Source organism: Triplophysa rosa, linkage group LG1, assembly GCF_024868665.1.
Source record: "Triplophysa rosa linkage group LG1, Trosa_1v2, whole genome shotgun sequence".
Classification (NCBI taxonomy): domain Eukaryota; kingdom Metazoa; phylum Chordata; class Actinopteri; order Cypriniformes; family Nemacheilidae; genus Triplophysa; species Triplophysa rosa.
This window is the reverse complement of record NC_079890.1, coordinates 1,423,359-1,449,221: the sequence shown is the minus strand read 5'-3', so window position 1 is coordinate 1,449,221 and position 25,863 is coordinate 1,423,359. Positions and strand designations below refer to the sequence as shown.

The following is a 25,863-nucleotide window of genomic DNA, read 5'->3' as shown; positions in this document are numbered from 1 at the left end:
TCATCCCCCAATATAGATATACATCAGATTTACCATAACAGCAAAACATTTCTGATGACAGATAAGAATAAGAGGGGTTGTTTTAGTGTTTAGCTGGAGTCATGACCAGACCAGTAATAGAGGACACACTGAACCTTGAGCTGCACACTTCATTAGCTTGGGCTCTGTGTGAAACTGTGTGACTGAATGCCGGACTGCAGGATTAACCGTGACATTCATTAAGTGTGGCTTAAAATTGACCAAAGCAAACCTTGAGCAGAGAGAGAGAGAGAGAGAGAGACAGACGGCGAAGGACAGGGTACCGGTCATAACCTGTGAGTTCCCTATCTGGACAACACGGTAAGATGTGATGCTTCATCGTGCTAATTTCTAATACCTCAGTTGTAAAAAAAAAAAAAAGAGGCTCAAAATACTGGAGAAGAGAACCAATACTTGAGGCTTAAAACTCACTGAGCTGTGTCTAGTTAAGTTACAACCGTCCTAGACAGTTCAGTAGACAGTGTTCAGTGGATTAGATGGCCTTTAACAGCGGTTTCCATGGCAACAAAGACTTTTACCCCATTAAGAGTAGAGTGCCCTCAATATAATGCACATCTCCTGAAAGAGTTGATCACTGATGTGTTGAAATGAGACAGACCAATGCCATGCACTGTCGACAAGGACAAGATGTTTTCACTTAAATATACACAGAGAAGTTTTAAAAGACACATTGTACAAAAATGTCAGCGTGATATTAAAAGAAATAATGGGCATCGGGTATGTTCCAGGTGAGGGGCGTAGTGAAGGGACTGAAAAAACCATCATAAGAGAACAGACTGCAACTTTGTGCCAATAGCTGATCGTGTAAAAATTGCTTTTATCGACCGATTCCGATTATCGGCCAATATATCGATGCATCTCTAATTCACTTGTTGCTAAGCGATTGGTGATACTGTACCCTAAAATTACACTTTACACAAACTGATAGTTAAATCAGGTTATACTTATACTTATCACCAAATAGGGATTGTTCATCGATGATTTTCATTAACAAATAATATATGAAGAGATTGTGTTTTATTGTGTTAGTTAGCTGTATTTTTGGAGGTTTTATGGCTTAAATCGAAACAAACTAACTGCATTGTGATTGATATGAATTGAAATGCACAATTAAAAACATGATTTTTGAACAATTTAGTTATCTGGTTTTGGAAACAAACTCTTCATTTATTATCAATGTGTCTCTTATTCTATCCCCTATCTTGACTGGATTTTGAATGTAAGTTTTTTATAGAATTCAATGCATTATGGGATTGAGGCTGCCTCCACAAACGTTATGCCAAATATAATGCCAACCTGGAATTTGGATACAGGGAATTTTAGATCACGTTTCCCACCCTCTGTCTGATTATTACTACGGTAAACATCATAAAACTCCAAAGATCTAAACCAAACTAAAAAATGTTGATCATTGTCCCGCTAGAATCCCTCTTTAAAAAGACAAATCAACTTTATTTATATAGCGCTTTTTACAATTTTCATTGTTGCAAAGCAGCTTTAAATATATTATAATGACACAATAATAATAATAATCGTACTTGATCAAATAAAATGTTATGCTGCATTGTTAGAAACTCTAACACCGTGTCTACACAAAAGACAATAGAAGCCATTATAATTTAAATTTTGTCCACACCGGATGCAGCGCGACAATCCCATTAGAACAAGCCGTGTGTCCGGTGTAAATGTTATTTAATGAAGTGTATTATTTTAAATATTATCACTACTGGAAACCTAAAGCAAAACAAGATTACAATCTACCAGAATGCAAACACGCGTTTTTTTCTTCAACAAAATCGTAAAAGTGAGATCTATAAAGTTTAATATGCAGCTGGTGTTGAAAAATGAATCTGTTCTATTCATCACACTACAAGTAATAAACACCCCACACTTTCTTACTCAGATGCAATAACACATCTGAAGTGCTTTAAAAACACATGTACAGTAACTTTTACTGTAGAGATGCTGATGCAACATCCGTACACAGTTCTCAGCCGCAATTACCCCACAATTCACAGCTATTAGGAAGCACTAACCGCTGAAATGAAGGAGTAAGTCAGTTGATAAAAGCGTGCTATTTTAGGAGATTTTATTTTGAATGCGTGCTGGTGTATGGTAGATAAACGTCTCGAGAGAATGAACCGTCACAGTCGGCAAGCCTTTGAAAATGAGACAGACGTCTCTTGGGTTTATTTCATGCATGCGGTTGTCACGTTGCTCGCTCTCAGGTTAATAACAATTCCAACGCACTGAAGAACTGATGACAGATAATACAGAGCATCATTACAGGGGTGTTCCTTCAGAAAAAAAAACATTGTGCCTCACGTCAATAGTATTTATTGTAAAAATAATTGTATTGAATGTTATTTTTTTAGTTTTTATGTTAATTTTGTCATGTGCGTTTGTCACTTTATTTGCTTATTTTTACAGTGTGTTGTTGTATAAGATGAATTTGTTTTTCTTTCAGTTTCCATTTATTTTTTTATTTTAGGCAATAGTTTTAGTGCCTCAACACAACTCTCAATTTAGTCCCATATTTTATGACTTAAATTAAACGTTTTAACAGTTTTACTAAACTATCAGAACCTTGAAGTAAAACAGCAGAGACATTCTGATAAATAAATCAGGGACGCTCTGCAGGGGATTGTGGGTAATGTGTGCAGACACTGACCTCCGCCGCAGTGCACGGTACAGTCCTCCCAGCTGCTGTGAGTCCACAGGTACATGTGTTCGGCTTCTTTCCCCGTCTCGCTTCTCTTCTCCTGCGACTGATTCAGAGCAACAGTGTACTCGTAGTGAATCCCGTACGTCTGATCGTGAAACATAAGAACCTGCCGGCAGATCAAATCAAGATCATTTATTTCTGGAGAAATCTACAGAAGTATCATTTCCCGACACTGTTTTCTGTTAAAAGCACACTAAACTTTCTCCAGAGGCCTGTGAACAAGCGTGAGGTCAGATTCCATGTGGCAACCAGAACGCCGGGAGAAAGGAAAGATCACTTGCATTCATTCAATCTCTGTAATCGCTTCCAGTGACACGACCAAGAGCCTTCATCTGATGAGAACCATCTTCACCTCAGGTTAGTTTTTTTGCTGATAACATGCGTGCCATTTTTCCTTTGGACAAACCAACAAAAACCCATGAACTGTGTAGTATAGGAAAAATAAAACAAGCCCTTATAATATTAGATACCCGGAAAGCAATATACCTCCTTGGCTTCTCAGGAACCGCGCAGAAGATTTGGCACCAGTTATAGCACATCTGATCAATACCTCACATCAAGTCTTACCAACTGCATGGAAAGAAGAAGCTAATATATGTTCAGTCCCAAAGGTTGCCCGACCACATGAAACATCGGACTCCTTAACTTCCAAGAGAGGTTTGTGTTGAAACGTATGCCAACAGTTCTGAATGAATGCACAATCAGTGGGCTTATTAGCCTAAACACAAATGCTTTGGTAAAGAACATGCACACATGGCTAAGGGAGACAGATTCTCAACAACCAACTATGGTCCGTGTTGTATTGGCAGATATGTCAAAAGCATTTGATCGAGTTGACCATGCAAGGCTTTTCCAGCATTTAACAACGCTTAATTGTTGGCTTGGTTGTTTAGCTACACAACAGGGTGGTTGCAAATGGTAAAAGCAGGGAATGGAAGGTTGTGAGATCAGGGGTTCCCCGAGGTTTTTACTCCATATGTCAACTCGTGAAGTCATTTTTGGCGATACACTGGATACAGCGAATGCAGACGATATTGTTATATCACGAGCTAAAAGACATAGAAATAGACAAAAAGATGGAAATGGAGGCACTTGCTTTGGAAACTTGGGCACAAAATGGAAAAAAATCTGTCGAAAGAAGACGAAATTCCAGCACAACCACCACCACTTATTCTGCAGACGGACTCCTGTGGTGTTACAGTCAAACTACCTAGGGTCTCATTTTGACAATCAACCAAACGGACATTCTCATATTGACGAGTGTGTAAAAAAGGCATCTCAACGTCTTCACTTTCTGACAGTCTTTGCGAAACTTGGAGCCTCTGCTGATGATCTAGTCAGTATGTACTGCTCCTTGATCGGACCCTGTCTGGAGTAGGCAAATGTGCTGTTAGTAGGCTGCACAATAAAGCAAGCAGCTTCGCTGGAAAGAATTCAAAGGAATATTATAATTATAATCCTTCAAATCTAAATAACTAAAGCAAAAACCAAGATTATTATTTATAAAAATGTTGCTATAGCAATACACTGAAATAAGTGGTTTTTTTGGGATGTTATTTGTTTGTGGTCATATATGGCCCATACAGTACATGCCATACTTTTCAAAGATTCACTCTAAATTCATAATAAAAAAGAAATGATAATTCTATTAGTAAATAGTAATCTAAATAACTAAAGCAAAAACTAAAACTATTATTTATAGTAAGTTAAGGCAGAATAATTATTAACTAAAATAAATAAATTAATAATAAAAATATATATATAATCAAAATTCAACTAAAGCTGAAATAAAAATAAACCTAATCAATAATAAAAAACGACAAAAGGGCATTAAATAGCTTAAAAACATAAATAAAATCACATTTTAAATATTAAAATTAAAACAACAAAAAAGCTAAAACATAGTCCGAGGACTCTTTGTTGCTGATTTTTCCTTTTTTTAACCTAATTATTCTGCAAACATTATTTTGCAAGACTGCTTTGCATCTGTTTATGCATTCAAGGTCAGACAAAACCCTCAGTCAGAATTCCCAGCGCTGACCTGAGGCGCAAATAACAATTTAGCTCAAATATTCTAGGTGGGGACGTAAACACCTTCAAACCGTTTGAAGTCGAGCATTTGTGTGCCGAAGCAGTTCTCAGCGGCTGGCATCTTCTAAAGCTGGCTTCACTGCTTAATTGTACTATTAGGGATCTCTCAGGACTCCTTCTGGCTTTCTAGACTAAACAAACCTTTTTTCATGAAACTCTTTGACTGCGGGGGGGAGGGGGTGGTGGCACTGGAGATTATGCACCCAATCTCTTCATCTTCCAGGGTTCAGGAAGATATTAACTGAAACAATGTGCTGAGAAGATTGCACTTCGTTTGATAACGAGCCGTAATGCGTTACCAAAGCCCTAACATAAGATGACGTCATGACCACAGATGATGTCTGAGCGGGCGCAAAACCGTTCCAGATGTTGGTGAAGGCAGCGGATTCAAAACATCTGCATTATTACTTTCAAAACATTTCAAGCGTTCTGTTTTCCGTTCATTTCATATATTTACGTTGAATTAGGAGGCTAGTATGTTTTCCACATATAAACCGGCAACTTGTATTAACCGTTTCTTGAAAGAACCAACTTGGAAGAAACTCTTTGGGGCGAGGAAGAAAAGCACTATTACAATAAACATGAAATCATAATTGACCAATTTACTTGGCAAAAACTAATAACTTCTTGTTGGCTGGAATCTGGTATCAATTTCCCATAAATTATCAATTAATAAAATCCTGCCCGAAAGTCCTACAATTTCTCTTATTAAACATCTTGTTTCAATCGTAATCATGTCATAAAGTAAAATGGGTTGCAAATGGCACTTCATGTTGAGTTGAAAAGCACACCTCATTAATTAGAATGTGATGAAGAACACGGTGTCCCCCAAGGGTGTATGTTAGGACCTAACGTTTTTACCATTAGGTGGAGTGGAGTCTTGGTGGGTCCCTTGGCAGACATCTTTTCCCACAGTCCTCTCCTCACATAGCGGACCGTAGTGCCAGCAAGCTCAAACTCCCCTGGCAACTCGATTTTCCAGTCATTGTTTATGGATCGCTTGCTGGAGTCCTTCAGAGCTAAACCAGCCAATCAGAAATAAAGAAGTACATTCACCCAAATGCAAAAGCATAACAACACCAATCACAACGGTTTATACCAATTATACCAATATGCAGAGGGTTTAAAAGGTGAGATTTTTTAAATAAATGCTTTCTACATCTCTGCGTGTCATACGAATAGTGCTTATCAAGTGAAGCATGTTATGCATTCTGGGCTTATCCTCTTCAGGAAAGAGACAAAATATTGTATCTTTGAAAGCAGCATCATGTTTTAAAATCGGCAGGGTGCATATTATGTTCACAAGGAATTATATCAGAACTACTTGTTTTACATTTAGGGGTAACCAGACTCCCTCTTCTGCATTAGGAACCTCATTTGTCTCAGTCTGTGATTCATGACACATGTCATTTTTCATAACGTGTAATCAAGGCAATTGCGTGATAATAACCCTTGGAAGAAGAGAAGTCTATTTAAGAATATGGAGTGTGAAAAAGTATTTCTGTTTAAAAGTTGGATGGCGAGACATTCTATATAAAAAGTTGAATTAGAATGGATTACATTACCATAAATACGCTGGACAAATCAGATCCTCGTTCAGTTTAACAAGATTTACATCAAATGAGATCCAGTAAGTAGAGTCAATCTCACGAACCCAGTCAAGATGATGTCTGGGTGATATATTTCTAGCCATATAAACTATAGTGACAAGTCATTAGGACTAGAATCTATTTTGTCCTTATCATAATCCAAATGAGTTGTACTCGTTTTTCAACATCATCGTGAAGATAAAAAACAATAAGGAATATTTTGTCTGGAGCTGCATATAACACAAATCTGCTTGTGTGTTACACCATAAGCGTGTGTGTAGTGACATGCACGGTCAGCGCAGTAAAGTCATTTGTCACGGTGTTTAGCGCAACACCTGCCGTAGTCACCGTGTACAGCCATTATCCAGTTTCTCTTCTGCCGAGTCTAGCCTGAGATGCACGCGAGGCGGTTCAGAAAGCAGTCGTTATGGCAACAGCTCAAGTAATTACCCAGAAAGCTATGGGACGGCTTGTCTTCCACAACTTTGATTCGCCGAGCTCCCACCGGAATGACAGCTGCCTCGATGTAACCTTTGAGGAGGAATGAAAAGGCAATGACAGCAAGATGGCTGGGAAATGAAAGATATAATGACGATGCGCGTCGCTAATGTGTGTGCACCTTCTCATAGCATTCAATCACATCCCATTGCGTTCTCCTCGGCCAATCAGAGCAGACTCTTCAAGTCTCAATCAGAACTAAACCGCGCACGGCTAAATTGTCCTTTTTAACAAAAAAACAGAAAGGCTTATAGACCGTGAAGCTAATATTGAGCTTGATTTGGACGTAATGTGGTCAACTCTGATTGGATCCAGGACATTTTCCTCTGAGGCACGCACACCATCTCCCCTTCCAACACAAGTGTCTGGGCAGTAATGAGAAAACAAATCTCCTGTCGTTTATATACAGTACACAACGGCCTGATTTAAAATGGGAGTTTTCCACGTGGGGTATAAAAAAAGGGCATTGAATAAGAGAGTAACAGTTCACAAATGGTCGATGGTTCTTTTGTATTGCGATGTAATTGCAATCGCTCCGTCTCGTTTTAAAGAACAGAACCGGATGGTCAATATGACCTCTGATGTTTTTATCAAAGATCTTCGGTACACTCGAGATGAAGTGCTGTGACCCGGATTGAGATGAGTTGACCTGTGGTTTGGACGCTTGCTCAGGAAATATATTGCTTTTCTTTACTGCCCCACACTTTGCACCTAGTCAATATTCCTTCTGGCGGGATCACAAACATGTGCTCACTCCACCACCACCCCTACAAACCCAAACCACCTGACCTTCCACCTCCACGTTAACGTAAAACACACCCACCTCAGACCAAAAACACACACGATGGACTAATATATGTTCAATATGGTTTTGTTTTAAAAAGTGAGGTTGTTTCATTGATCCCAAAACTAAAGAAAGAAAAGTGAGTGATAGATTTTCTGTCAAGAGTTTATTGGCCTCTCCTGGAAGACGGAACAAACTTTCAGGAAATGTCAAAAAGCCTTATTGTAATATTGACTTTTCTAAAACGCGCAAGGAATAGTTCAACCACAAATGAACATATTGTCGTGGGTTATTCAGCCTCGTGTCTTTCCAAACACCAACGGACACTACAGGCAGAAGGCTTTTGTTTTCCATGCAAGGTAAGTGGACAGTGACGTATTCTGCTAAACTCCAAAAAAGGACAAAAAGTTTGAAACGCACGCAGATGAAGTTCTCACTTCTTTCTGTGAAAAACACATGTAGCTTACAGCAGTTAGTGCATTTACAGAGCTCTGAAACCTCACTTACCATCAAGTTCAGTTTATAAAATGTTTGTCATGTATGTCACTGATTCTTGTGAAAAACGTGCCGTAACGATATATATGAAATATACATATTTGTAAAGATATTTAATAAAAAGCATGAGTCATAAAAAACTCCAGCAATGGAGAGGATTTCTAGTGCATATTGACTTTCTGTCGTATGGCTTCAGAAGAACAGTTTTACTACTTGGTATAACAATGGTATACTATTTGTATTGACTATTATTACTATTTCTGCTGTAATTTGGAAAAACAAGTATTCTGACAAGTTAGTGTAAAAATATAGGTTGCTGATCACACCATTTTTTACAGCGCATGTGTACTGTTATGTTTATGATTTTATAGCCATTTATGATTTTTAAAGCAATTTTTCATAGTCTGCTGCATCATTTAGTTTTTTCAGACAAAAGAAAATAATTCAAGGTTGGAAAAACACGAGCGTCCGTTAATGATGACAAAACTGTCAGTTTTGGTTGAACTAAATATTCCCATGAGAAAGAAACATCTCAATTATTTCCCAATTGAAACAAATGTATCCGAACAGCTGTCTCATTTGTTTCTGTTTTTATTTCTCCCACACCATTGATTTCTTTGAGAAACATTTGAGACTTAAATGAAACACAAGTATGAACTCCATCTAATCTCTTGAGCTATAACACTTCACTCTTGGTTAGTAAATATATTTGTGATCGTATTCACCAAAATATCTATATGTTTTGACATAAATCATTACTCAAACCATGACTGTGTGACATTATGTGATTTATTTAGTTAAACGCAAATGAAACGTCGTCTCGCACTTCATAAAACTGAGAAACCGAGATAGACCTGATCATAAGAGTAGTAGAAAAATGATTTGGTGCATCTTCCAGGAGAATCCAAAGAGAGGTTTTTTATTATGATCACACACGGCCCATTTCCTTGTGTAACCTCTATACAGCGCCAGTTCCAGAAGTAAACATCCCATTCATTTTCACAACAGAGAATCTTTAAAAATATATCTTATCTCTGAAAAGCCTAATTCTGGGTGAAGAACTGTGCTGCGTCCCAATTCGCATACTATGCGTCCTTAACGGTATTTGACAATAGAATAAGTATGTCCCAAATCCTAGTATGTTGAAAAGAGTATTCCAAATATTCCCTGATGGTCGACCACTTCCGGTAGAAATAGGAAGTGCAGAATGATGCACACTCTAACGGCTGATATTACCCACAACTCACCGCGAGTAGGCGGAGTTTAGTGGCGCTCCACTGCGTTAATAAATTCAAATGAATTAAATAACTGATGTGTCACTAAATTAATAAATATAAGCACAGAGTTAACATGAAACAATGAATGAATAAATACTTCAAAGGAAAGAAGAGCTGTACTTTGATGTGTGTGACAGTTAATGGGCACAATGTTGTCTAGGCAACAACGGCCTCTTCCGTTTCCTGTTAGTACTGTATGTCCCAGTGTGTGCATATTGTTTTGCTACACACTAAAATGTATACAATTTTCCATAACAGAAACACTACACACTTTAAGTGCATAGTATAAGTAGGCGAATTGGGACGCACTGCCAATCAGAGAAGATGCCGTTACCATGGAAACCACAACAAGAGTTTATCAGCAACTGCCCACTTCCATTAAGCAATGCAAACATCATAATTGAATCAGTCTGATTTCAAACCATAAACTTTTGCGAGATAACTAAAAAATATTTTAATGGTATTGTTTTATGGTGTACTCTAATTTCGGTTTTGAAATATGTCATTCAAAAAGCTTTTGATGTGTTATTTTAATAGTTTAAATAGCTGGTTTGGTTCAAGGCTTACTCTTTGTGAGTCTTTTTATTATGATATATTTTTAAATCTCTACGTATAAAATGATTGGAAAACACTTTTGGAACTGAATTTGACCCGTCACTGCTGCGCTCGATACTTGGAAGAAAAAGAGCCAGACACAAACCATTCATGCATCTACTGAGGATCCGTTAAACACACCTTTAACCAGAGACACCTCATCCTTGCCGAAACCTTTCATACTCGAAAATTGGGAGCATCATTGGTTCATCATTTCTTACGTTTTCCCAACGTTGTGCTTTTTTGCCATCGTTAGCCAGGTTTCCATCCAAATGTGATGCCAATCTTTTCAAAGTTGGTAATAACAGGAGGAAAGACTAATGCAAAATTGGTGCGGATCACGGTGGTATTGGTAATCTAGTAACCAACAGTACATAAAAAAACTGGAACACAATCAACGGTATCGTCTCGTGGCTTACGCTACGTCAGAATTTACTCGGCAAATGAGTTTCCATCTCCCATTCTTCGCATGAACTGTTTTTCGCGAAAAAGAAAACCCGCCTCAAGCCAGCGTAAAAACAGTTTTTATTTCGAAATTTGGCATTTTTCCATCACTCGTTTCTGATGCGAAACTTGAAAATGCGCATAAAACCAGGGTGATGGAAACCAGGCTATTGAGAATGTCACACTAAGAGATCCAACAAAGTTGGGGACTAATCTGAACTCCACACCAAAAACTTGTGGCAAATTGTTGACGTCCTTGGTTTGGTCCCCTCGTGCATTCAGTGACATTCTGCATTGTAATAAAGTGATGATGGCCTGAAGCGAGAGGATCTGTGTGTGGACCGCTGAGACTCCTCATATTAAAGCAGTTTTGGGAGCCACTGTGACCTTGGAGTCATCGGGAATGAATTCAGTGCATGACAGAAAACCCAAGAGTGCTCGGAGACGTTCTGCCTGCCCGGCTGAGAGGAGCAAGACAAAAGTTTCATCTGAATTCCTTCATGGAATTTCAAACCACATTGACCTTCTGGAGCAACCGTACAGCATCCGACTCCAGATCTGATGTGTGTTCACAGCATCACCAGAAAAAAAGTGCAGCAAAGTACTGAAAGTAGGTCATCTCTCGTCGAGTAAAGGTGTGTTTAACAGAGCTCGAGTAGTTGTGAATAGAGTGAAAACACCCGGACTGAAGAAGATTCACACGCACACCAATCCATGCGTCTTACATGAGAAACACTTGAGAACAGCTCTGGGTTTCGACATCACACACGTAGAAACCTTCTTACAATGGCTACGGTGGACTGAGAGACACAAACCAACAATGTCAAACTATAAAGAAACTCCGATGACGGCCCATCAGAGGAGATAGGCCTGATGTCGCACTAAATTATTATTGAACGGTAACAAGGCTGAATTATGTCCCAATTCATCTTCGTAAAACCAGAAAAGAATCGTCAGGAAAGAAAAGGTTTTCTTGAAACTCACCCATCCCTCTGGAGTGATTGAAGTCTCCTTTGATGATTTTGCAGGATTTGCCGTCGCCGTTACAGACGCCGCACCGATCTTCTTTAGCGGACGAACCGATGATCCCGTCACAGCCGATTTTCTTATATAAAATCATATGGAAAGAAAAGTGCTGTTGATCTTTGCATCTTAGACCGCCCACAGTGGTCTGACTGACCCTTAAAACAATCAATCAATCAAAATGTCTTGTTTTACATTACATTCATGGCCGGTGTCGCAACACATAAGGCATATAAACAAGCAAGCAAAGCTGCAATGTGCTCTCTATCGCCATCTGTGTTTGAAACCAAAAATCGCAAATGACGTCAAATTGATATTTCCTGCGAAATCGTATCCAAAATATACATTAATATTACTTACTGTTTCAACACTTCTATACTTGCTTAATTTTCTACGGAGCCCCTTAAGGGACATGGTGGTGAAAAATAAAGGAGAGAAGGAAGAGAACAATATGTTTCGAAACTTGGCATTCCCTCACAAAACTTTTGCGATTCCTCGCAAACATATTTGTGTTCTTTCGCACACAACTTTGTGAACTCACCCCCGTCTGGTGTACACTTTTCCAGCGCTCATTGGATTTGCGTAAAGTTCCGGCAATATGGAAAAAAGCTGCGATTATTCCAATACCAAAGAAGCCCCGTCCATCCGAGAACAATGACTATAGACCTGTGGCATTGACAGCGATCGTGATGAAATGTTTTGAGAAGTATATTGTGTCCTTATTAAAGAATGAAGTAAATTCAAAGTTAGACCAATGGCAGTTTGCCTATAGACAGGGTAGAAGTACAGACGACACTTGGTCTCTAAACATCTGGAGGATCCAAAAGCATATGCACATCTCCTTTTTATTGATTTTAGCCCAGCTTTTAATACTTTGCAAACTTATCTGCTACTTGAGTAACTGAAACAATTGGATGTTAATCCTTCGATTATTATGTGGTACTTCTCCTTTTTAACCGATAGAACTCAATGGGTTAAGGTCAATAAGGAAGGTCAACACTAAATGATATTTCATTGGCACAACTTCAGGTCTTTATTGATATAAGATTTAGACGTCAGACACAATTGGTCAAATGGCAAAAACACATGTTTGGTGAAAGTGATGCCATATCACATAAATCAAGATGTCGTGGAAACCTTTACATTCTGAAAATGCCGTTTAGCAAATCAGCTTTTCCTGATGTATGACCTGTATTTCACTTCAATAGTGCTGTGTAACACTGGACTGGTTTGAGATTGAATCACAGATTTCTCTTCGGCTTCTGATAGAGCTGTGGGTACATTGAGGACATGGAAACAGCAAGAGGCTGAGAGACACACATTCTGTGTTTTTACAGTAATCACATGTACAAGAACAGCAGGATCTCAAACACATTTCATCATTCTTCTGTGTGCTCATATTATATAATATCACAGAAACTCACACACAGACAGCAGCGGTGTTCAACCCAAATAAACCGTGACCCAGTTTGACTACTAACAGAAGAACCAAATATTCTTCGTAGTGAAAAAAAGATTGTTGAAACTTTTGACTTAGATGTTTCTAAGGTGTAAAGAGAGCAAGTGAGACTGAACAGCGATGAATCAACCATTTTGAGATTATTGGCAGATAACTGCGCCTGATTGGTCGGTTCTAAAATCTTCACACTAAACCCCTCTGTGATATTGCCCCGCAACGACAACTAAAGTAAACAAGCTCAATTACTCCACATTATGTTCTTAAATGTGTCACATAATTATTTATAACGCCACTAGGGGCGCTATACTGAGAATTTACTGTTGTAATAAAGCTGGTTTAGTTGAAGCTGGCATAACGTAATTAATAGCTAAGCTACCTGAAAAACTAACCAAAAAGATTGAAAAAGTGTTCCAAATTAAAGCTTGCGGCAACGCAAAAACCTCTTTTGGCATAAAAAAATTATTGTCGGTATTTACTAAAGACGCGCAGTGAGAATTGGCGTTGAAAAGGCGTTGACTGTGTCCGAAATAGCCTCCAATACCCTAATATAGTGCACTATTTGAGGGGACATCCATTTTTAGTGGTGTCTGAATTCATAGTGGACATTATTGAGCGCACTCATTCAATCCCATGATGCATTATAACGAGTGTAAAACCGATGTACCCTCGCGGCTAGCCATCTATCGTCAGGCTCGCGCTGAATGAATTCCCGCGTCTCGGCAGAAGAGGGTGCCTGCAGCGCTTTCAGAGTGTCCGAATTTACTCCATCGTTTTCAACCGCTCCTTTACCCAGATAGCACAATCCATCTGGTTTACGTCTATTTGACGTCTGCATTTACATCTGCACGACATCTTAAATACATCGTTTGCTCATCTGCAATACGTCTCGGAGACGTCTGAACGTCTGTAATACGTCTGTTAAAGATCTGGAGATCTGCTGCTTAAAAACATCTGCTAAACATCTTAGAAAGATCTGTTTTACATCCATTCTAAATCATAAACATCTTACAGACATCTTCTAGATGTCTATATGACGTCTGACAGCAGACATCTCCGAGACGTATTGCAGATGAGCAAACGATGTATTGTAGATGTCTTGCAGATGTAAATGCAGACGTCAAATAGACGTAAACCAGATGTATGTGTGCTATCAGGGTAAGTGGACTGCAGTGAACTAATGTAGGGAACAGTGAATGAGGGTATAGGGGGCGATTTCGGTTGTTTTTGCGACTGACTTAATTAAGTCAATTTCACGACTGACAAATTCACGTGAAATTGCATAAGCATTTGTAGGAGTTTCCTCTTCAGACGCAAACTTATACTGTAATTGAGCTCGTCTATATTGACTGGTTGGTTCTTGTCACACGACCTGCTGTGCGCGCTTGCGGCTTTCTGAAAAGTTGAGATTTTTTCAACTCGATGCGACGCCGACGCGCCTGAAAAAAAGACCGCATGCGCATCGCGACCGCGTCGCCCCCTATTTCCACGCATCTACATTTAAAATAACGACTATGCGCTCGGAAAAGACGCGAAATGTGAATCGGGCCTAAATGAATCACGCGACGGGATTTAATAAGGTTTGCGCTCTTCGTACTGGTATTTGCGGCTTTATTTAACGCCCAATAAAAGCACGTCTTAAACCCTGCGCTTATTTGCACTGCTTTTAGTAGATTGCGTTGGTCATTATGGAAATGAGATATCCTGCATGTGTTTTTGAATGTGCGCCTTGTTAGTAAATCACCCGTTGAAATTTCCACTCCCATGGGCGCTTTTTTGAAATTGCGCTCTCGCGCTATTTGGCCCCGTTTAGTAAATCTTAGTCTGAACAAGCTCAGCCCAATAAACAAACAGGAAAACGTTGTCCAAACCTCAAAGTTCAAATACACACCTGACACTTTCCGTTAACACACAGGTCACTCTCGTAGGGTCCGCATGGTGTTCCGTCCTGCACGCGATCCGCCACTAACACTGGAGCGTCCTTGCCAACCGGCGTACAGTACAGAGCACACGGCCTCTCTGTAAAATCAAATCCAAAAACATGCTGCTTTTAACCAGTCGAGCTACAGAAACTCATCTCACACACAAGTGTGCTTTCATTGTGCGCGGCACATGAACGAGTGTCTCCTGAAGCTGAAAGAGCCGTACGTTTGTATACTTCAAACTAGAACACTTTGAGTGTGTTGAGGGTATTAGGTGGTGTACTTGTTTTGACGGGTCTACTTAAGAAGATCACAAGGCTGTTTTGATTCGAGAGCTCTCACTTCAGTCAGGAGAAGATGAAAGTTTCTGATAGAATGAAGGAGAGTTTTGAGAGTGTGTTTTGTGTGGTGAGTGATTGAAGGGAGAATCTGAATATAACTGCAGAACAGTGCGTCTGAAACCATGAGAAAATCTAAAGAAACACAACAGCACTTACAGCTTCTTATGAATGATGATTCACAGCAAACACATGTGATGCGAGTCTTCCTGCACATTCAATATGTTTCAACAGATTCTTCCTGTCTTTTACTGTGTTATACAATCTGCTTGTATTTCATCATTTTGACATTTTTTTTATATCCTGTTTTTGCGCTAAAATGTTTTCTGTAAAGCTGCTTTGCAACAGACCTTTTAGAAGTTTTTGTGTAGTTGTTTGTCAACTAATGGTCTACAAAAAACTATGAGGTTGGCCATTTTTTCAACCCTGTAACCAAAGTTTTCAATACAGTTGAAAACCCTACTTTTTCACTTTGTTATTTTCTAACAATAAACATTACCAAAGTTATTAAAGTCCATTGAAACTATTAAAACATTTACGCTAATTGAAATAAAATAAACCAAAACACAGGCCTAAATACTGTTTCTTTCAGCAATAAACTGAAAGAAGTTCAAGTTGATATACTAAAATCATTATATTTAAAATCACTTAAACTGACATTTAAATAAACCTTTAGGACGTATATAGTAATATTAAAACAATAAATAATATATGTAAATAAATATTTCACAGAATAAAAATTACACATAGCTAAAAGTAATGTGAAAACTACAAATATAAAAATATTAACTACAATAAATCACACAAAAAATCTATGAACACTAACAGTAATGCATGTTAAACTCTTATGGGCTAGTTAGTTTGGGAATAAATGCTGGTTTATAGTTTAAAGGAACAGTTCATTCAAAAATGAAAATTCTGTCATCATTTAGTCACCCTCAAGTTGTTCCAAACCTGTATAAATGTCTTTGATGAACATAGGAAAAAATACTCAAAGTAAAACTTAATTTGGAAAATGTTCCTGTTCATTGAAATCAAATCAAATATTCACCTAAAAATGATTGGAAAAACTTAACTCAAGCAAAAAATACAGTAAAAAAAAGCAAAAAGCAGTAAAATTACAATAATAAACAGAACCTAAAAGAAATCTAAAAAAAAACATTAATTAATCGTATATAACAACATTAAAAATAAACCAATAAATTATAAAATGACAAATGCATGAACCAAAATTGCATCTAAAACATCTAAAAATAAAAGCTAATTGAAAATATGAATAAAACTAAAATCAAAACTATAATAATTTTGGAATGGTAGCAATTTTCAGTTCTGGGACATAGTAAGAAAAATTTAAATGGTGGTCAAAGGTGCCGCAGAATGGTTTACTTGTCTAAATTCTTCAAAATGTCTCATTTTGTGTTCAACAGAACAACAAAATGATACAATAATTTGTTTCTACGTCAATGATGTCTAAGAACTGAAAATTGCTCATTTTCATTTTTGAGTGAACTATCCCTTTAAAGTCATTTTAATCTTACCATCATTGATCACAGCGGTCATCATTTGGTTTTTCTTCTTTGTGGCCTGTCGGTCATGAGACAGACACTGTTGATCTCTGAACGTGGGCAGACCTTTGGAACACGGTGGTCCCTCGCACACTTTGTGTTCCACGCTGGCCTTCTGACAGTATCTTCCTCCTGGACCGGGCCTGACACACCACAGCCAAACACAAAACATTAACATAAACATTCTGTTTGTGAGATAAATATAAACGTCAAGGAGAGTTTAGTTGTGACTATTGAAATTACAATCGTAATGGAAACCACAAACACACTGTGACAAAAGTCACCAATGTTCAACAAACATTTAATATTCAATTCAAATGTATTTCTATTTAATCGCTACGACCAATATATCAGTCAACCTATAAGGCTTACCAGACCGGGACTGAAGTGAAGATAACAGATAATAAGAGCTTACGGGGGGTTGTCACATTTTCTCTGCCTGAAGCGTGCTCCGGTGCCACACGATCGACTGCACATGCTCCATGAACCCCATGAACTCCAGTCCCCATCTACATGCTGAGGGATGGGTGTCTTACTGACACACTCACCCGCTCTGCACCACTGACACACACACACACACACATTTTTTATATGACATGTATGAGCTACTACAAATATCTTTATGATGCATTACACAATCAAAAACACTTTGTAAATGTCGATTTCATACTTTACCTTGTCAGCGCCACATTCAGTGCCGTCCAGCGGTGGATCCAGTTTGGTCTTGCATGACGCGTCTCCTTCCACCAAACACCAGAGACCCGCACACATCAGATGCTGAAACAACAAACAATAGTTGACTTTATGCAAATGAGCAGCGATGCAATGAGCCGACAACCAATAGAAGTGAAGATCCAGTGAGACGGGAGGGATTTCACTTCGCCATACGCGACACCCACCGACAAAGCGAGGTGATGTCGTTCATTTCAATGGACAGCCGGCGACTTCCGGCGACAGGAAGTGGGCGTGTCTAGCGACGCAACATCGTTAAGATTTGCTCAACTTTATGTAAATGATGAGCGACTTTCGGGAGCGACTACCAATAGGAAGTAATGCAGCGGAGCTCACTTCACCCGTCTCTCGTCTGTTACTGCAGGGTTTGATTTTAACTGTTACTAGAGCAACCAAAGCTAGGAACGCCTTACAACGATCACGTAGCGAGAGACTAGCAACACAATCGCTGGCGGTCTGAACGCACAGTTATGATTAAAAAAACGATGCGTGAAAATTGTTTCATTCATGAATTATGTATTGTGCTTTTCTTCACTTTCAAGAACGAAATGTATTTTTTTATTCTTACCATACCATAAAAATGGAGTATTTGAACACTACTCACTTCTGAGTAATGATCGGGTCAGCGTGAATGATTTTATCTTGTTAAAAACCTCCCGCTTTTACATTTGAAATCATTTACTCTTACCTTGTTTTTCTGTCGGCGTCACGTGATTCATAAAAACATTTATTTGAACACAACCACCATGTTTTCAATACCGTAAGTCCATAATATATTTATATACAGTAAATAATTTCACAAAGCGTGCACATTTCACATAACCCATCTTAAACAAAGAGACTGTATTACCCAACAGCCTTTGAGATGGACAGCGTTTCCCATGTCGGCGTGACACATTCCCCTCCATTAGTTTCCCCCGTCTTACACGCTCAATCTCAAAGCAAGAAACACGTCAAAGGTTACAAGAAGGATATTACACCACCTTATTTACTGTATACCACTGTAGACGTCTTTAACGTTAGCGTCAACGTTTGATGACTCGTCATTTTCACATATTGTTTGGTGTAGAAGTATCGGGTGTAGGACGTCACAGGGTCCAGACGGTACATGGCCGTCTAAACATTCTGATTTGTACGGTTACATGTCAGGAAATGGTAATCTGATGGAATCAAACCTGCTACGCCAACAACTGGCATCCGCTCTGCCAATTTCAGACCTGAAACTTACGGCTGGAGATCTCCGGGGATCAAGACGAGATTGTGCGGGAGGAGGGACTGTGAGGATAAATGTGATTTATGATTGAACGTTTCTTTGATGTTCCTCAACGGCTACAAATGTAGCTTTGATAGTTTGATATCTTTACGAGGTGCGTGGGGAAATGATTTCAGGGCCGGAACGAAAACATGACAGCCTGTAGTGGCTGCGTGCAGGGGCGTCTCGAACCTATTTTTATTTGTGAGGGGGCACGAGTGACAGGCCTGGCTTACTTTCTACCCCAGGTGAGAGAGGACGTGACTAAAGAAACTTTTTAACACTTAATTTCTGCATAAGCCGTTGTTTTAAGCTTTTGATCAATATGAACATTCCTTGGGATTCGAACCCATGACCATGGAGTTGCTAGCACAACACTTTACCATCTCAACTACAGAAAAATGAGAGATGGATGACGTTAAGAGAATAGACCACCCAAAAATGAAAAATCTCTTTCATAACAAAATGCCGTTATGTTATCTTGGTAACACTTTAAAATAAGGTGCTATAAGTTAACATTATTAAATGCATTAGCAAACATCAGCTAACAATGAACAATTTCGTTTTTCAGCATTTATTCATCCTTGTTAATGTTAGTTCATGTCAATACAGTTATTCATGTTAACATTAACAGTGACAACTTTGATTTTCATAATGTATTAGTGAATGCTGAAATGAACATGAATTCATATTAATAAATGCTTTAGGGGCGAATCACATTTCGCGTCTAATGCCACACGGAAAACGCGTAAACGCACCGTATGCACATCGCGACCGCGTTGCTCCCTATTTGCGCACATGTCTACATTTAAATAACGAACTTGCGCGCGCAAAAGACGCTAAATGTGAATCGCCCCTTAGAAGTATTGTTTGTTGCTAGTTCATTTTAGCTAATGCATTAACGAATTGTTAACAAATAGCACCGTATTGAAAAGTGTTACCAATAATCCATACGACTCTAAATAAACCTCTTATGAAGCAAAACGATAAGTTTGAGAGAGAATATCATTAACATTTTGAGCACATTGGTTTATTTATACGATTTGTAAAATCAAATAAGTCTGCATTTCAATAACGTATAATCTCATTGGTTCTCGTGACGGAACACGTATATGACAGCTAGTCACGATAACAAAAATCAACGTTATCTGAATGATGCTGAGCCGTATATAAAGATTACAAGGCAGCGATTTCAAATAAAAATATTTGTGTCTAGCTAAAAAAAGGAAATAACACACATGTGAGATGGCATGAGGCGTGAGTAAATCGAAACCATTTCAATTTTTAGGTGAACTATCCCTTTAAATCAACGATACAGAGTACGGTTACTCGTGCGTAGTATCCGGGTAGTGATGTCAATCTCTTGCTGAAAGACACAAACCTCCATATCAGTACAGAAGGTGGCATTGGTGCCGAAGAGAATCTGGCACTGTTCGTCTGCGCTGTAGTGCATGCCGGGCAGTTTGGCAGGCAGATGAATGAGGAAGCGGTTACGCGGGTCTGTGTGCAACAGACAGGAACTGGCCTTGGATCTGAAAGAAAATAAGATGCTGAGAAACAGACTCTAGATATAACAAGACGGTTCACTGGTTTTACTACGAGTGGAGGAAAGTGCGGCGATCTCAAAGAAAAGAAAAGCCCCGCCTTCCAAATGAAGGAGCCAATCAGCAATCAGTAGAGTCTTCACAGGGACTGCTAGTGTTTTTTGATGGCCAGGTTACACCAATAAGATTAACTATAAAGATAATGATAACAATATTAGCATCCACACCAACTTGTGCACTACAGTTTTACATTTTAATCGCGCTATTTCTTGAATTGAACAAAAGATGGAATTCGCAAGTTGCACAAGATGGCGCCGGTGAGGTTTTGGTTAAACTAAGGTTAAACTAATTTCCGGTCGTATAACAATGTATGGGTAAAGGAGGATTTGGGTGTTTTTTAGATATAAAGAAGAAAGTAATATCTCAGCGATATGACAGATCCTCTTTACATTACTGAGCACTTCGTTGAGCCAAAACAACTCGATAGTGTTATACGACCAAAAATTAGTTTGCCGACCCTTGCGTCGCAAAAGCTCACCGGCGCCATCTTGTGCAACTTTTTTTAGCTAGACCCATTGAAAATGTTCTAAATTATTGTGGCATTTGAGTCCTCATCAGAGAAACAGCAGCTGTGAATCACCTGTGAATGTGATGATCCTTGGCCTTTATAGTCAATGATACCGCCGTGTAAAATAATCCCGCTGTGTGAGAGCCAATCAAAAGCCAGAAAATCGCAGGCTTCCACACAGCAGGGGTGACTGTGATTTTCAAAGCGTAAAACATCATGAGTTTCCTCATGCGGTGAGAGACTAACGTATGTGTGCGTCTGTACCCAATCTCACCTGAGGAACTTTTCCAGGTCGTCACGACTGCAGGTGGACCAGGAGAGGTCACTGGGGTTACGACCTTTGACCCATTCACCAGACATGATGTGGGAGTGGCCTGTGCAAGTGGCATGATCGTCGTCGTGGCTTATGCCCATGCTAACAACACAAAAAAACATCAACATAAACAAAGAACAATATCAGGAATGACCTTTCGTTGAAACAAATAAACAGATAACCACAACAAGATCGCTCTCCAAAAGTCTACACTTACTGGTCATGAAGCTGTCAATCAGAATATTACAGCCAATGAAAGTAAACGAGCCCACCCACATGAGAGGTTTGTGCCAGAAAGCTAAACTTAAACTTGAACAAAAACTCTGACACTGTCAATGAAAACTAGCAGCTAATTCATTTCTAAAGGAAGCGGATAAGAAAGAATAACGTTTTTTTTACTAAGTGAATCGTTTTAATTTTATTCTGTTTGTGTTATTCTTCTTTCTCGTTGTATATTTTCGCTTGTTTCGTTAAATACCAGCAAAAAATGAACTGTATTGTGATTTTTGTACATTTCTGTACTTAAATCAAACCCGTGCCGACCCGCTGAAAACATACAATACATGCTATAATGCTTGTTAAACATGATCTTTGATGCTGACGCAAAAAATACGAATGCGTATTGATGCCTTTAAACTGTAAACCCAACCAAACCAAACAGAAACGAGTCAGAATTAAAGGCAACAGTACACTTTCTCTCAAGCACTGACCTACTTTTCCCAAATTAAGAACAACAAGCAAAACTAAAGCGGCGGCAGTGATCACAGGATCTAATAAAGAGAAGTGTGTGGATTTCCAGGGTGCGTCTCTCAGCCGAGGCAATAAAATCCAAACGCACAACAGACATCAGGAGAAACACATGAACGTTACAGCTTTGATATGGACGGGTGACTTTTGAAGTTAATGGAGTGATGTAGTTAATAAGAACACAATCTAAACCTCACCTCTCACACGCACACCTCTTTAACTTAAACAATAGCGGGCGGTTCTGTGAGGAAGCCAAACGTCTGTGGGGATGTATTTGTTTAAGAGGGGAAAACTGTTTTACTGCCAAGCTAATAACACTGTTAGACAGATAAAGAGTCTTCATACGTCAAACATCAGATAATACACAGAACCTGAAAGATACGCACAACCATTTGGTAACCGAGGTTGTAGGTTTAAACCATAATGAACATACTGTCACTGTCATGTTTACATTTATTGAGCTTATTCTGCAATTGATTTATTGAGTATCCATAAACAAACTGATTAACACACTGGGCCCTATTTTCACGATCGAAGCGCATGGTTTAAAGCGCACGGCGCAGATGCACTCAGGGCGTGTCCGAATCTACTTTTGGATTCGCTACTTACACGGCGGAATTTGCAAGAGCAAAGACTGGACGCTTCTCCAGAGAGGAAACGCATCTACTCGTGCGTCGTGAGGTTAAAGCGCGAGAGCAGATCATCTACATGACAAGCACAAATGAGCGCAAATGCATTTGCTATTTAAACAACGCGGCGAAGGACGGGAAAATGAGAACTGCGTCGGGTGGAAACTAGCAAAAACACTTGCGCTGCGCCTTGCGCCAGGTGTACAATAGGGCCCACTATGTTTAAAAATGGCGGCATGTCAATAACTTGATATAGTAATCCTACTGGTTCTCGCCTGCATTGCGACTAGCAGTCATTTGTGTGTTTTGTCACAAGCTGCGCGAGAACCAATAATTGTTTCACCATATTTAAACTTGGCAGACAGATCTGTATGTTTAAATGGATACATGACAATCGCTAAATACACGTAGTTTTATAATCAAATATGCTAACACTTTACAACAAGGTTGTATTTTTCAACAAATACAGTAACGCATTAGCTAACATGAACTAACACTGAAGAATACTTCTAGAGCATTTATTTATCTTACTTCATGTTCATTTCAGCGTTTACTAATACACTTTTATAAGTAACGACGTCGCGTGGTTGTCCGGACGCACGTTGAGAAGTCATTATTTTGGTTGTTTGCGCACAAAAAGTATCCTCGTCGCTTTATATCGTTAAGGCTGAACAACTGGAGTCACATAGACTATTTCTACGATGTCTTTACTCACTTTCTGCAGTCTACGGGGGAGTCAGAGGGCTACCAGATTTTATGTTCCGAAGATGAACGGAGGTCCTAGGGTTGAGGGTGAGTAATTCATGACAGAATTTTCATTTTTTGCCAGAGTATCCCTTTAATCATCAAGATAACCTACAGCATTTTAATAAAACAAATATTTAATTTATTGTTATTTGATGCATCGTTGTCATGGCCGCGACGCTTCGCTTCTTCTCTGCCGTGTTCTCTGGGCTCCATCTATAGGTACACTGTTGCACATGCGTGCCCATGTCTTTAAAAGCGGCTTGGTTTCTTTCCAAACCGGGATTCACCGACTTTTCCATGGAATGCCTAGCAGGCGACCTTTTATGTAATTCGTCAAAACCTCTGAAGGACGGATGTCTAGACCTACCGTAGTACTTTGCCGTTTTGGACTTCCGGCATTTGAGATGGCTTTGTGGCTAATTTTGCGATTGGGATTTTGGAATAAAAAGTGTTGTAGCAACGCACCTCTCATTCTCCCCTCTTTTTCTATCGGGGGCATAACAATCGTGTTATTTAATAAGCCCACCCTCAAGTTAGGGTATGATATTCTGGTCTACAGAACATGCTTATGCACCTTCTTTCAGGTAATACTGCAGTCACGCTAAACTTTCAGAATGCATCATTTCTACGCAGAGCCCTGCATGTATGGGCAGCATCCAGGAAAAACGTTCAAAAAAAGTTTTTATTTAAACATTATGGATTCAGACGTATTTGCGGTTTTCGTTATTTTAAAGCTATACTGTTTGAAATTGGATTGTACGATAATAATATTATTAGCATTTCCTCCAGCTGAAAAGGTCACACCTGGGCATATCAATCTTCTATTGGTCACACGTCATCACATGATATGAATTCGCAGAGTTCACCAAATTTGACTTTTGAAATTCAACAAAATGCATATTTTTTCATGCATACGAATAGAAGTCAATGGAACGGAAAGTCTAGCTTAACCATGGCATAAGTGTACGTGTCTTATTGTTCCCCAGTGAAAACTGTCGGACTGAAAAATAACACACAAGGGAAATTATTACAGTATTTCTTTCACTGAAACTGACTATTGGATTATTGACTATTATTATACGACCTACGCTAGCAAAAAGTACATGCATTCATTGCAAAGAAATACATTTATCTTCTACTAATGATCAGCCAGTGACAACTCTCTAATGAGGGATTGTGGGTGGACTAAAACATGACAGCGTGAATGCCTTCGCAGATATTTTCATTTTGAATGAGTTGATCAATAAGGCGAACCCCATTAGTGTTTTGCCGATGTTCAGAGATGAAGATAATTATATTCCAGCGGCTGGTATTATCGTAAAAAATGAACATTGACGTCTTGATGAAGTAAGACAAATGAAGCGGTGCTGAAACGAGATGCTCATTAAACCTTCAAACCGAATCAAGAGGTCACGGCTACGTTCCTCCAGACGCGCTCAGGATAAAAGATGAGAAATTTAGCTGAGGCGTCGAGGAGCGTACGACTAGACAGAGCAAAACATTGTCGTGCGTAACTTAACTGGAGCCAGTAAATGTCATGCCGACAGAGACGCTAGTCCTGGCGACTGCTTGACACGTCTCGCTGTAGTTTTTATTGTAAAGGTACAAGTGCACATAAAAGCTTAACAAACTTCAATCGCTTTTTAAGACAATGGAGCTCTGTGTGCGCGTGATGACTGAGCTAGCCACGCGGCACCGTCTGTACGCTATCGGCACCAGTCGGGCGAGCTCCATGCCAGCTCATTACAGCCGGGCATTAAAGCCGACTTTGGCGCGGTGTCTCGCTGAACGTTACTTGAGCAGGTAAAGCGATAACTGAGTCTGGCACTGCTACAAAAGACACGTGGCCATTTCTCCAGATGTATTATGGTGTTGGCTGCCCATCATTGTTTCATCAAAGCAGGCTTTATGCTAGCAAAGACATCAAAGGGAGCGATTGTGAAGAACAGCGATTGAGTAACACGGGTGAAGCTCGTACTCCAATAGTTCATGTGAATGATGTGTGAACGTGAAATGCTTAGCAGCATGTTCCATTAAGGAATTTCAATAGACGTACTGTACATGGCGAGGATGGAGGTTTGAGTCGGTTTGTGGTTTCTAAATCACCCGATGTTCTACATCACATGAGTAGCCCGCTGTCAAAAAAACAACAGGTGAAGAGCGGTTTCCATTTCAAATTTATACGAGATTTGTACACATATGTGAAGAAGAGTCACCAACCTGTATAGCTTTCTTCAGCAGAACACAAAAGTAGATATTTCGTAGAATGTTGGTAACCAAACAACATTGAACCCCATTGACTTCCATTGTATATGAACACAAAATATCTTCTGTGTTCCACTGAAGAAAGAGTCACATACAGATTTACAACCACATGAAGAGAACTTTTTTGGGTGCACTGTCCCTTTAAATATGAGCTGGGTTAAAAACACCTTACTTTCTATAGGAAAGTGGGATGTCATTATTACATCTTCTAATGATGTCCAATTCT

The 25,863-nt window shown here is 39.2% G+C and overlaps 1 protein-coding gene across 3 annotated transcripts in view; it reads right to left on the bottom strand.

Moving 5' to 3' along the window:
* The window catches only part of adamts17 (ADAM metallopeptidase with thrombospondin type 1 motif, 17), a 78,232-nt gene that overhangs the window by 13,903 nt on the left and 38,466 nt on the right, over window positions 1–25,863 (bottom strand). Inside the window, exons 9-19 of one of the 3 annotated variants that reach the window (XM_057340571.1) lie at window positions 21,211–21,351; window positions 20,206–20,356; window positions 17,516–17,617; window positions 17,256–17,401; window positions 16,814–16,983; window positions 14,907–15,034; window positions 11,521–11,641; window positions 11,262–11,336; window positions 6,895–6,975; window positions 5,717–5,874; window positions 2,711–2,870 (exon numbers count right to left, since the gene is read on the bottom strand). In XM_057340571.1, the coding sequence (XP_057196554.1) occupies window positions 2,711–2,870; window positions 5,717–5,874; window positions 6,895–6,975; window positions 11,262–11,336; window positions 11,521–11,641; window positions 14,907–15,034; window positions 16,814–16,983; window positions 17,256–17,401; window positions 17,516–17,617; window positions 20,206–20,356; window positions 21,211–21,351 (1,433 nt within the window). The remainder of the gene's footprint in view (window positions 1–2,710; window positions 2,871–5,716; window positions 5,875–6,894; window positions 6,976–11,261; window positions 11,337–11,520; window positions 11,642–14,906; window positions 15,035–16,813; window positions 16,984–17,255; window positions 17,402–17,515; window positions 17,618–20,205; window positions 20,357–21,210; window positions 21,352–25,863) is intronic. The other 2 variants (XM_057340579.1, XM_057340588.1) reach the window with 2 other exon arrangements.